Consider the following 11,872-nt stretch of genomic DNA (forward strand, 5'->3'; position numbering starts at 1 on the left):
GGGTGGGCATCCAGTGTAGGTCCTAGTTGGGTCAGTGATGGTAAATGTGTACATTGGTTCAAAATGGTAGCACATGCTTATGTGAGGACTCTTCTTCTATGAAGAGCCAGAGAAAGTGTTATTTGAGTAAAGGAGGATTTATTCCAAACAAGCCCATCACAGATTGAACACAACTCAGGGAGTTGTAAAAGTCAAATTGTAAAAAGAATCTCAAAAGAAAGTATGAACATAACTCTCTTTTATAACCTGCAGATGGCATGGGGTACCATTCTCTAACAAATCACCCTAACTTTAACATATTTGGCACAACCTCAGTCTATCCCTTTTGCTATCCTTAAGTACAGTCAGATGTTCTTTACCCTTCATTTTTGACCCTCTCAGTATTTAGCCTTGGCTAGCAAGTCCACGTTGAGACCTCAAGATGTTATGTGTTTTCAGACACTACAACCCAGCTGTCATGTCACCTTCCCACTGTCGCCAAAGTGCTTGCTCATAGGGGGTCATATGATTGTTGGGTTTTTCTCTGTACCTATGAAGCGCCTTGAGGCGACTTTTGTTGTGATTTGGCGCTATATAAATAAAATTTAATTGAATTGAATTGAATTCAAGTGAGACTATAGGAACTTTGGTGTTTTTGAACATTCAGTGTTACTCAAAACACTCCGCACACTATTCCAAATAACTGGTTTGAAACTGGTTACTTTTTAATTTTAGATTTCATTTTAACCCTTGTGCGGCCTGGACCCCCCCCCCCCCCCAAAAAAAGGGGTGGGGGTCACGCAGACCCCGGCAGCGCGGACCTAGGTCTCGTCGCGAAACAGGGCTCCGGCTTGGGGTGGGGGCGGATGGGGGTCAGGCGGACCCCGGCTATAGCGGGTCTCGTCACAGCGTCGGACAAAGGCACCTAATTGGCTGTAACCCTCCATTGATCGGGTAAGTTACGATGGCAAGCGCCATGGCAACAACTCTCAACTTCACATCATCACCATCATCATCATCATCATCATCGTCTCCTTCTCGAGAGTGTTCGCATCCTCAGTGAGGACCTCGGACTCTCCGTTCCTCCTCGACCTCCTTCCTCCTTCTCCCCCGTTCTCCTGCTCCCAGCAGGCGAGCGCTTAGCCGGATGAGCCCCGGGTTACGCGTAAACCGGCCTAAGTGGGGACCTCGGGTGCTCTGTGCTCCGTGGGTACTCTGTGACCCCTTAGTGATCATGATGGGGTATTTCGCCACCCCAACCGACATTCGTAATACTGGGGTCTGGAGGGACCCCGAACCACCAGAGCAAACGTCTCTCAACTTCACATCATCATCATCGTCAACATCGTCTCCTTCCTCCTTCTCCTCGGTCCTTCTAACCTGCTCTTGCAAACGCTCAGCTTTACAGAGGGCAGTCTTCACGTAAACCGGCCTAAGTGAGGACCTCGGACTCTCCCTGCCTCCAAGTCATCCTTCCTCCTTCTGCTCCGTTCTCCTGCCTCTTGCAGGTGAGCGCTTCGCTGGGTGGGCCCCAGGTTACGCGTAAACAGGCCTAAGTGGGGACCTCGGGCGCTCTGTGTTCCGTGGGTACTCTGTGACCCCTTAGTAATGGCAATGGGGTATTTTGCAACCCCAATGTACATTTGCAAGTTACGATGGCAAACACTGGGGTCTGGAGGGACCCTGAACGGACAGAGGAAACAACTCTCAACTTCACACCATCATCATCATCATCGTCTCCTTCTTGGCAGTGTTCGCGTAAACCAGCCAAAGTGAGGACCTCGGACTGTCCCTGACTCCTAGTCCTCCTACCTCCTTCTGCTCCGTTCTCCTGCTCCTCGCAGGCGAGCGCTTAGGTGAATGGGCCCCAGATTACGCGTAAACCGGCCTAAGTGAGGACCACGGGTCCTCTGTGTTCCGTGGGTAGTCTGTGACCCCTTAGGAATCGTGATGGGGTATTTTGCCACCCCAATCCACATTCATAAGTTACGATGACAAACACTGGGGTCTGGAGGGACCCCGAACCAACTCTCAACTTCACATAATCATCATCAACATCATCATCATCATCATCGTCTCCTTCTCCTTGGTCCTTCTGCCCTGCCCTTGCGAACGCTCAAATTTACAGAGGGTAGTGTTCATGTAAACCGGCCAAAGTGAGGACCTCAGACTCTCCCTGCCTCCTAGTCCTCCTACCTCCTTCTGTTCCGTTCTCCTGCTCCTCGAAGGCGAGCACTTTGCCGGATGGGCCCCGGGTTACGCGTAAACCGGCCTAAGTGAGGACCTTGGACTCTCCCTGCCTCCTTGTCCTCCTACCTCCTTCTGCTCCGTTCTCCTGCTCTTCAAAGGCAAGCACCTTGTCGGATGGGCCTCGGGTTACGCGTAAACCGGCCTAAGCGTGGACCTCGGACTCTCTGCCTCCTTGTCCTCTTTCCTCCTTCTCCTCTGTTCTCCTGCTCCTCGCTGTCGCACGCTTAACTTTGCAGAGGGCAGTGTTTGCGTAAACCGGCTTCCATGAGGACCTCGGACTATCTCTGCCTCCTAATCCTCCTACCTCCTTCTGCTCCGTTCTCCTGCTCCTCACAAGTGAGCCCTTAGGCGGATGGGCCCCGAGTTACACGTAAACAGGCCTAAGTGGGGGCCTCGGGCGCTTTGTGTTCCGTGGGTACTCTGTGACCCCTTAGTAATGGCGATGGGGTATTTCGCAACCCCAATGCACATTCGTAAGTTACGATAAAAAACACTGGGGTCTGGAGGGACCCCGAACCGCCGGAGGAAACAACTCTCAACTTCACATCATCATCATCATCATCTTCGTCATCTCCTTCTTGGCAGTGTTCGCGTAAACTGGCCTAAGTGAGGACCTCGGACTCTCCCTGCCTCCTAGTCCTCCTTCCTCCTTCTGCTCCGTTCTCCTGCTCTTCGAAGGCGAGGACCTTGCCGTATGGGCCTAGGGTTACGCGTAAACCGGCCTAAGCGAGGACTTCGGACTCTCTCTGCCTCCCTGTCCTCTTTCCTCCTTCTCCTCTGTTCTCCTGCGCCTCGCTGTCGGATGCTTAGCTTTGCAGAGGCCAGTGTTCACGTAAACCAGCTCCCATGAGGACCTCGGACTATCTCTGCCTCCTAGTCCTCCTACCTCCTTCTGCTCCGTTCTCCTGCTCCTCGCAGGTGAGCGCTTAGGCAGATGGGCCCCGAGTTACGCGTAAACAGGCCTAAGTGGGGACCTCGGGCGCTCTGTGTTCCGTGGGTACTCTGTGACCCCTTAGTAATGGCGATGGGGTATTTCGCAACCCCAATGCACATTCGCAAGTTACGATGACAAACACTGGGGTCTGGAGGGACCCCGAAACGTTGGAGGAAACATTTCTCAACTTCAGATCATCATCATCATCGTCTCCTTCTTGGCAGTGTTCGCGTAACCCGGCCTAAGTGAGGACCTGGGACTCTCCCTGCCTCCTAGTCCTCCTTCCTCCTTCCTCTCGGTTCTCCTGCGCCTCGCTGTCAGACGCTTAGCTTTACAGAGGGCAGTGTTCGCGTAAACCAGCCTAAGTGAGGACCTCGGACGCCTCCTGCATCCCAGTCCTCCTACCTCCTGCTCCTCGGTTGTGCTGTTCCTCGCAGGGTAGCGCTTAGCTGGATGGGCTTGAGTTACGCGTAAACCGGCCTAAGTGAGGACTGGGGGTGCTCTCTACTCCGTGGGTACACTGTGATCCCTTAGTAATCGTAATGGGGTATTTTGCAACCCCAATGCACATTGGAAAGTTACCATGGCAAACACTGGGGTCTGGACGGACCCCGAACCGCCGGAAGAAACATCTCTCAACTTCACATCATCATCATCACCATCGTCTCCTTCTCGGCAGTGTTCGTGTAAATGGGCCTCAGTGAGGACCTCGGACTCTCATTGCCTCCTAGTCCTCCTTCCTCCTTCTGCTCCATTCTCCTCCTCCTCGAAGGCGAGCACCTTGCCGGATGGGCCCCGGGTTACGCATAAACCGGCCTAAGTGAGGACCTCAGACTCTCTCTGCCTCCCTCTCCTTTTTCGTCCTTCTGCTCCGTTCTCCTGTGCCTTGCAGGCCAGCGCTTAGCCGGATGGGCCACGAGTTACGCGTAAACAGGCCTAAGTGGGGACCTCGGGCGCTCCGTGTTCCGTGGGTACTCTGTGACCCCTTAGTAATGGCGATGGGGTATTTCGCAACCCCAATGCATGTTCGTAAGTTACGATGGGAAACACTGGGGTCTGGAGGGACCCCGAAACGTCGGAGGAAACAACTCTCAACTTCACATCATCATCATCGTCTCCTTCTCGGCAGTGTTCGCGTAAACGGGCCTAAGTGAGGACCGGGGGTGCTCTCTACTCCGCAATTACTAAGGGGTCAAAGTGTACCCACGATGGGGTATTTCGCAACCCCAAAGCACATTCGTAAGTTACGATGGCAACCACTGGAGGATCCGCTGGAGGAAACAACTATCAACTTCACATCATCATTATCATCATCATCATCATCATCAATGTCTCCTTCTCGGCAGTGTTCACGTAAACCGGCCTCAGTGAGGACTTCGGACTCTCTCTGCCTCCCTGTCCTCCTTCCTCCTTCTGCTCTGTTCTCCTGCTCCTCGCAGGTCAGCGCTTAGGTGGATGGGCCCGGTTTACGCGTAAATGGGCCTAAGTGAGGACCTCGGGCTCTCTGTTGCTACCTGTCTTCCTTGCTCCTTCTCCATCATTCTCCTGCGCCTCGCTAGTGAAAGAGCAGCTGCTTGGACGCGAACACCGCCCTCTGTTTGGACTTCAGACACTCCTTGCCTCCTCCTCATCCTTGCTCCCTCCACATTGTTCTCATGCTCCTCGCTAGCATACGCTTAGGTCTGCGGAGGGCGGGTTTCGTGAACACCCCCTTCGGTGAGGACCTCGGGTTCTCCATTGCTCCTCGTCATCCTTGCTCCCTCTACATCCTTGTCATGCTCCTCGCTAGAGTACGCTTAGATTTGCAGAGGGTGGGCTTCGCGAAAACCGCCGTTGGTGAGGACCTCGGGCTCTCTGTTGCTCCCTGTCTTCCTTGCTCCTCCTCCATCATTCTCCTGCACCTCGCTAGTGAAAGAGCAGCTGCTTGGCCTGCCTATTACGCGAACACCGCCCTCCGTTTGGACTTCAGACACTGCTTGCGTCCTCCTCATCCTTGCTCCCTCTACATTGTTCTCAACAGCCTCGCTAGTGAAAGCGCAGCTGTTTGGCCTGCCTATTACGCAAACACAGCCCTCGGTTTATGTTCCTCGCAAGCGTAGGCTTAGGTCTGCGGAGGGCCGGTTTCGCGAACACCCCCTTCGGTGAGGCCCTCGGGCTCTCCATTGCTCCTCGTCCTTCTCGCTCCCTCTCCTTCGTTCTCATTCAGCTCGCTAGTGAAAGAGCAGCCGTTTGGCCTGCCCATTACGCGAACACGGCTCTCCGTTTATGCTCCTCGCTAGCGTATGCTTAGGTCCGCGGAGGGCGGGTTTCACGAACACCGCCCTCTAGTTGGACCTCGGGCTCTCCGTTGCTCCTCGTCCTTCTCGCTCCCTCTCCTTCGTTCTCATGTGCCTCGCTAGTGAAAGACTAGCTGCTTGGCCTGCCTATTATGTGAACACCGCCCTCCAGTTGGACTTAGACACTCCTTGCCTCCTCCTCATCCTTGCTCCCTCTACATCGTTCTCAAGCGCCTCGCTAGCATACGCTTAGCTCTGCGGGGCGGTTTCTCAAAACACAGCCCTCCGTTTGGACCTCGGACCCTCGCTCTCACGGGCCCCGCTGGCGAGCCCTTAGCTTTGGGGAGGGCGGGTTTCGCGAACACCACCGTCTGTGAGGAACCCAGTACCTCCCACACACACACACACACACACACACACACACAGGAGGCAGTGAGGAGGAGAAGGAGGTTGTTGCTACGCCTGCGTCGCGAAACCAGGGCTCATTGTGTGTGCGCCCGGAGCAGCTATGGGGAAACACATGGGACAACCAACCAGTTTGGGGCCATGGTTTATTCAACGTGTATTTTCAGTTTGGTTTAACTTGCTAATCTGATCTGAAAGACTTTCCTTGAATGTGCCTTAATTTCCCCTCTTTTTTCTTTCTCCTTTTCTTAGCTTACTGAAAATGTTGGCGACCAAAGGCCGGATCCAGGGATGTGTGCTGCTTATGCTACTCGCGTTATGTGGGCAAACTGCTTGCTGTCAACGTCGATACAAAGGTATAGTGCAATCCCAGGGTTGTGTGCTGCTTGTGGTACTCGCTTTATGTGGACAAACTGCTTGCTGTCAACATTGATACAAAAATAACAAAAGAATAGCCTAGTGTAACGTAGTGTTTTATTTTTTTATTTTTTTCTAGAATGATTCAAATGTTACCATCATTTCCCCAACCCCGCAGGCTCTGCGACCCGTGAAGAACTGAGACTCCTTCTGGTCGGTAAAACAGGATTGGGAAAGAGTGCGTCCGGAAACACCATCCTGGGGGATGCGTACGCTTTCAAAGAGGACGTTTCGCCCGAGTCTGTCACCGACAGCTGTCTCAGAAAAGAGGCAGAGGGCGACAAACTGGTGGGAGAGGATGTGGTGAAAATCGGCCAGCTGCGGCTGGTCACAGAGTGTTACAAAGGAGATTACTGAGATTCGTTTGTCACAAAAGGCTGATTCTGTCAATACACGCATCCTACGGTGATATTTTTATCATGTATTCACAGCCACCGGAGGCGCTGTACAGCACCTGAAACACGGACAGTTTGTTGATATTGTAATCAAAAATACAGGGGCATTTTAAAAATGCACCCCCCTATTGCGCATGTCCCTAAATGATACTTACTGGATAGGTCATCATTTCCCTCTGTGGCTGCCACTCCTGTTTCAATTTTTCTCCTAGTTTCGGGCAGACTCTATGACGTTCGTCCACAGGAGGTGCTGTACAGCACCGAGCGCCTGAAACACGGACAGTTTGTTGATATTTTTTCATGTAAACCTTTTTTTTTTTCATGTAAACCTGTTCTTGACATATCTACTGAGATTTGTTTGTCTTGAAACGGCTGATTCAACCCCGTTGTTGACTTTTATTTTGCCTTCCAGATTGGCTCAGTTGTATCGTGAGTGTAATTTCAAATAAAATAAAATAAAACTCAGAAGCGTCTGTGTGTTGTATTCTTCTTCTTCTTCTTCTTCTTCTTCTTCTTCTCCTTATTATTATTATTATTATTATCATTATTGTGATTATGCTTCATTTTCATGTACTGGGGTATCAATGACCCCCACGCTGCCGCAGCAGCTTCTGTGCGTGGTCCCCAAGTGCTACGTTTTCTTTCCCGATCCCCTGACGAACCCATTAGAATCGCTCTGGGGCACTCTTCAACCCCAAATGATCGTTCTGGGTTTTTTTTACATTTTCATTCACCTGTCTCTACTGAGGGTGGGGTCCTCTGGGACCCCCGGGGTCTGGGGCTGCCCCGAAGGGGAGCACAAGGGTTAAGACCAACACATTAACACATTTACCCAACATTACACATTTTAGGGCCACCAGACCTTGTTTACAAAAAATACACCCTGTTTTTAAGCGAAAATAAAACAAGAAAATGTAATATTTAATTGTTTAGATAATTTTGACTATCTGACTAACTACAGAGTGCTGTATCTTGAACTTTAGTGAGAAATTTTTTTTGAACCCTTTATAATTTTTAAATGGCAGCACATAATCACACCTGTGGTCCTCAGGGGTCAAAAATGTCCCCACTTCATTTGAGTGTTTTTTAAAATATAAAGTATAAATTGTCAATCAATTCAGTGTTACGTCTTAGTTTTACTTAAGACCAACACATTAACACAAAATTTACCCAACATTTTACATTTTAGGGCCACCATATCTTGTTTACATAAAGTACACTGTGTTTTTGAGCGAAAATAAAACAGGAAAATAAAATATTTAAATGTTTAGATAATTTTGGCTATCTGACTAACTACAGAGTGCTGTATGTTGAACTTTAGTGAGGAAGGTTTTTTTGAACCATTTACAATTTTTAAATGGCAGCACATAATCACACTTGTGGTCCTCAGGGGTCAAAAATGTCCCCATTTGGTTTGATTGATACTTAATTACTATGAAGTGGATTTTCCCCCCACTTTTAATTAAAACTTAATTCAAACATTCTGACACATTTTTTTTATTCCATTTCAAACTTATGTCTGATAAAACCTCATTTAAATGAAATTTTTCTTTGTTTTCGGGTAAAAAATAAATTAAATCATCAGTTATTGTGATTATCGTTTCAGAACCAGAGTCGGTTGCTTTAACAGATGACAGGGGATTTCTTTAAATCACCCTGCCGCTCTTTCTTTAGCCAAGACTCCTGAGTTTAGAAAACACAAACACTGCAGTTCTTTCACTCGCGAGGGCAGTCATGAACACAGGATCTGCGCCCATTGACTGTCCGCGTCCTTTATTTATACTTTTCTGTGTGAGTGTGTGTGTGTGTGTATGTGTGTGTGTGTACAAAGGCAACAACGTCATTTAGAGCAGTGGGTTTTTCCCCTTCTCTTCATTTGCATGTTCTCGTAAAAGAGCTGAGCTTGGTCTTCTCTACATCTAAATGTTCAGAACAACAGGATGCGGTTAGTATCTGCATAAGTTCAGCACACAAGTTACTAGGCAAAAGGTTATTTAAACATGTGCTTAATCACAAATAATGAAAGGATACATTTCATGTAGCTGATCACATATATACAATTTTCTCTTGACATTCCGCCCTGTTTATCAGAGAAATGAAATGTACAATAAGTAACTACTTGTCTTTCACATTCTTAGTTACTACATCATTAGCACTTCATCTTCATGATCTTCATCAGTTTGTGATGCATCTGCGTATGCTGTGAATGACAAACTTATCATCTGTGAGATTACAGCTTTAAACAGGGAATAACATAAGTAAAGAAAAGCAAAATAAAATCAAGAAAAATTCAATGACGATCAACAGTCTCTTTAAAACTTGTTAAAGTTGAGGGCTTCTTCCTGGATCAGGATGACGATGTTGTTGTTGTTGTTGTTGTGCACTTTACAAAAGTCACTCTGAAGGTGGTCGGAAATCAGAATTAGTGCACCTGTCCCAGGGTGTTTCCCATATATGGTTGTGTCAATATGCTCGGCATGTGCGAGCAAACATAACAGTCTTTCTCTGTGGTCTTGTTAAACACATATCTGTATCAGTCACTTTTCATCCAAGGATGGATGTGATCTTGTGTCATGTCCATTAGGTGTAAGTTGTCGACGTCCATCTTCTCTGTCTGCCTTGTGGCTCGGCTGCTGTTGGCATCAGCTGGGGTCCTGTAAGGGTGAGCTTTGTAGTCAAGGTAACCATCAGGGTTCCCCTTCACACCTACACCTGGCTGCCTAAAGTTGATCGGACAGAGATTGGAGTGCGGGCTTACCCTCACGGGGCCCCAAGAACGCACTTACCACCCTCACCCCGAAACAACCAAGCGTGGCGCTTCCTCCTCGGTGTCGGGGCTCGGGACCTCAACCTTTGCAGTGGCTCTGATGTATCCAAGATGGTCTCTCTGCAATTTTACAGGCTGTGGGTGTTGTCAATAACACTTGGTTTCAACCTGCAAGAGACTGGAGAGTCTTACGGCAGTTTATTGTTCAAAACAATATCCTTATTTTCTAATAGTGTCTTTAGAAGATCTCCATGTTGTACTGGGTTTCCAGTAGATTTAATCATTCCTCTATGCTGCCAAATGCAAAATGATGTACTGCTAAAAAAACATACTGACATTCTGTGCGTCTCTCTGTCTGCTTTCTTCTTTGTAGATGCAACATTACATTTTGACTTAAGGCATTTAGGTCATTCCTTTTTTTTTTTTTTTTAAGAACTCACACATCTTACATATTTCAAACTTTTAAGTTAAGGAAAAACTTTACATTGCTTACAGCTCATAACTCACAGCTCTAAAACTCATCATTGTTAAATCATGTGCCTAATCATTATATGTCACTGTGATCCGCAAGTATGATCACAAATTTGTTTTTCAAGCTTACAAAACAAACAAACAAAAACAAAAACAAATTGCCTATGGCACCAAGGCTTTGCATTCATATTAATTGAGTGTAAGCTGCTTTCTTCATTGCAAGTATTTGTTACAATAAGGTTTAATTCATGCATCTTATCACTGAGGTTTAGATTCAAACTATCTCACTTCTAATTCATTTCAAAAATAATCTCACATGTAACAATTTGTATGTGTTTTCTATTCATTAAGGTAATGACAATTATTTTTTTCATTATTCTTACCTTTTCTAATGTTTACCTCTTTGTTATGCTGTGGTGGACATCCCTAAACAATTCATGAGTTCAGGTTTCAATTTTCAATCCAATTATATCCTATATTCTCGCAGTCAAACTCGTCCAGCTTCATCTCTCACTGGTCCTCTCTGCACAATGTCCTGTTCGGGCTTCAAAGCTCCAGCAAACACAGTCTATTTCTTCTCTTTTTCTTCTCCAGTCTTCTCTTCCAAGATTACTCCAAGCATGGCAAATATGACACTCAATGTCCAGTGCTCTTCCACAATTCTTTATCCCACTGTTCAACTGCCCAGCCTGTATTTTCACAGTACATGTTGCATTACTCTTACATACTGCTGCTGGTCGTCAGTCGTCATCAGTGTTAATGGATCAGTGGCACTGTCGTTTGCCTGCTGTATTCAAGTCCACGATGTTCTGTCGGTCTTCATCAGGCGATTGACTGTCCTTTGAACTTCTTCTCCGCTTCAGGGACCAAGTGAGAGATCCAGCCGCACAATTTCGAGCCAAAGACTGGCTTATTTTCTCCCAATTCTTTTAATCTACTTTTCTGCTGCTGAACTCAAGGTTCCAATGTTGAGAGAGTCCACCTGTATTGACACACTAAAGCATACAATTAGTATTATATTCATTTTTCTTAAAGGCTTCATTTGCTTCATGGGCCTCATCTGTCTCTCTGTGTTCTTTCTGTACACACTCAGTTCCTTTTATGGGCATGCGTTTCCTGTTCACTATTTCCTGTCGCTGCAGCCCCGGTACACAGAGCCATATTTCCTGTTCTTCAAACTAATCTAACTCCTTTGTTTTTTTCTTTGTATTTATAGTCTACAGGCCCTCTTTTATTCTACTAAATCTTAGTCTAAAAACAATACACCTTCCTTTCACTCACACACATTTAAACCGAGCTCTTTCACACATCCAGACAATTAACCAAGTGTATATGCTTATGTGTTTTTGAACTGAGAGAAAAAGACACTCAACCTCTCATACCATCACTCATGCATTTCTTGAATTAAAAGCACTTTCAAACTTTAGCACATCCTACTTTTCATCACACAAGAAATATATTTCACACTCCTTTATTCCATACACACGTTTAAAGGTTCTGACCTCTTTAGTCATTCAATAATCGTCTCACACACTGCCTTTTCTTTCAAACTCCCCCTTTTCACTTACTCAGACAAATCACCCAGTCACTCAAATCAAATACTGACAGCATTCACACAGTTAAAATCACACCAAATACGCTTTCATACGAGAATTTTAAACATGCCTTTCATAATCAGAAAGAGCAAGTGAAAAGAAAAGAAAAAACGGAAACCTCTCATCATCCTCACAGCTTCTCACCACACACACATAACTAAAAATAGAATCAGCAGCCAGTGCACTGTTGTGTTGTCTCAAACCTGTAGCTTTAGCTGTTGTATTCAGGGCCTGACTTATTATTTGTTAGTATAGGTTTGCTTTTCATCTCAGGAAAGTCTCATCTAGGATAACAGGTTTAAAAACAGGTCAAGTGTCTCTATGCACTTGATTAGATTAGGTATTTTCCTTATTTTCTTCATCGCATATATCATTGTACTGAG

General features: G+C 46.8%; 1 protein-coding gene across 1 annotated transcript; it reads left to right on the forward strand.

The window, feature by feature from the left end:
- The first annotated feature begins 5,907 nt into the window (after window positions 1-5,907).
- Window positions 5,908-6,638, forward strand: LOC120433934 (GTPase IMAP family member 5-like). Its single transcript, XM_039601056.1, has 2 exons — window positions 5,908-6,200; window positions 6,380-6,638. Exons 1-2 carry the CDS (start codon window positions 6,107-6,109, stop codon window positions 6,616-6,618), a joined length of 333 nt encoding a protein of 110 aa, XP_039456990.1. The 5' UTR covers window positions 5,908-6,106; the 3' UTR covers window positions 6,619-6,638.
- The last annotated feature ends 5,234 nt before the right edge of the window (window positions 6,639-11,872 follow it).

The sequence above is a fragment of the Oreochromis aureus genome, linkage group 17 (genome assembly GCF_013358895.1).
Source record: "Oreochromis aureus strain Israel breed Guangdong linkage group 17, ZZ_aureus, whole genome shotgun sequence".
Lineage (NCBI taxonomy): Eukaryota > Metazoa > Chordata > Actinopteri > Cichliformes > Cichlidae > Oreochromis > Oreochromis aureus.

Coding starts and splice junctions, on each gene's coding strand:
- LOC120433934 (XM_039601056.1), top strand. CDS start 6,107: ATGTTGGCGACCAAAGGCCGGATCCAGGGATGTGTGCTGCTTATGCTA. Junction 6,201..6,379: donor CTGTCAACGTCGATACAAAG/GTATAGTGCAAT, acceptor CCAACCCCGCAG/GCTCTGCGACCCGTGAAGAA.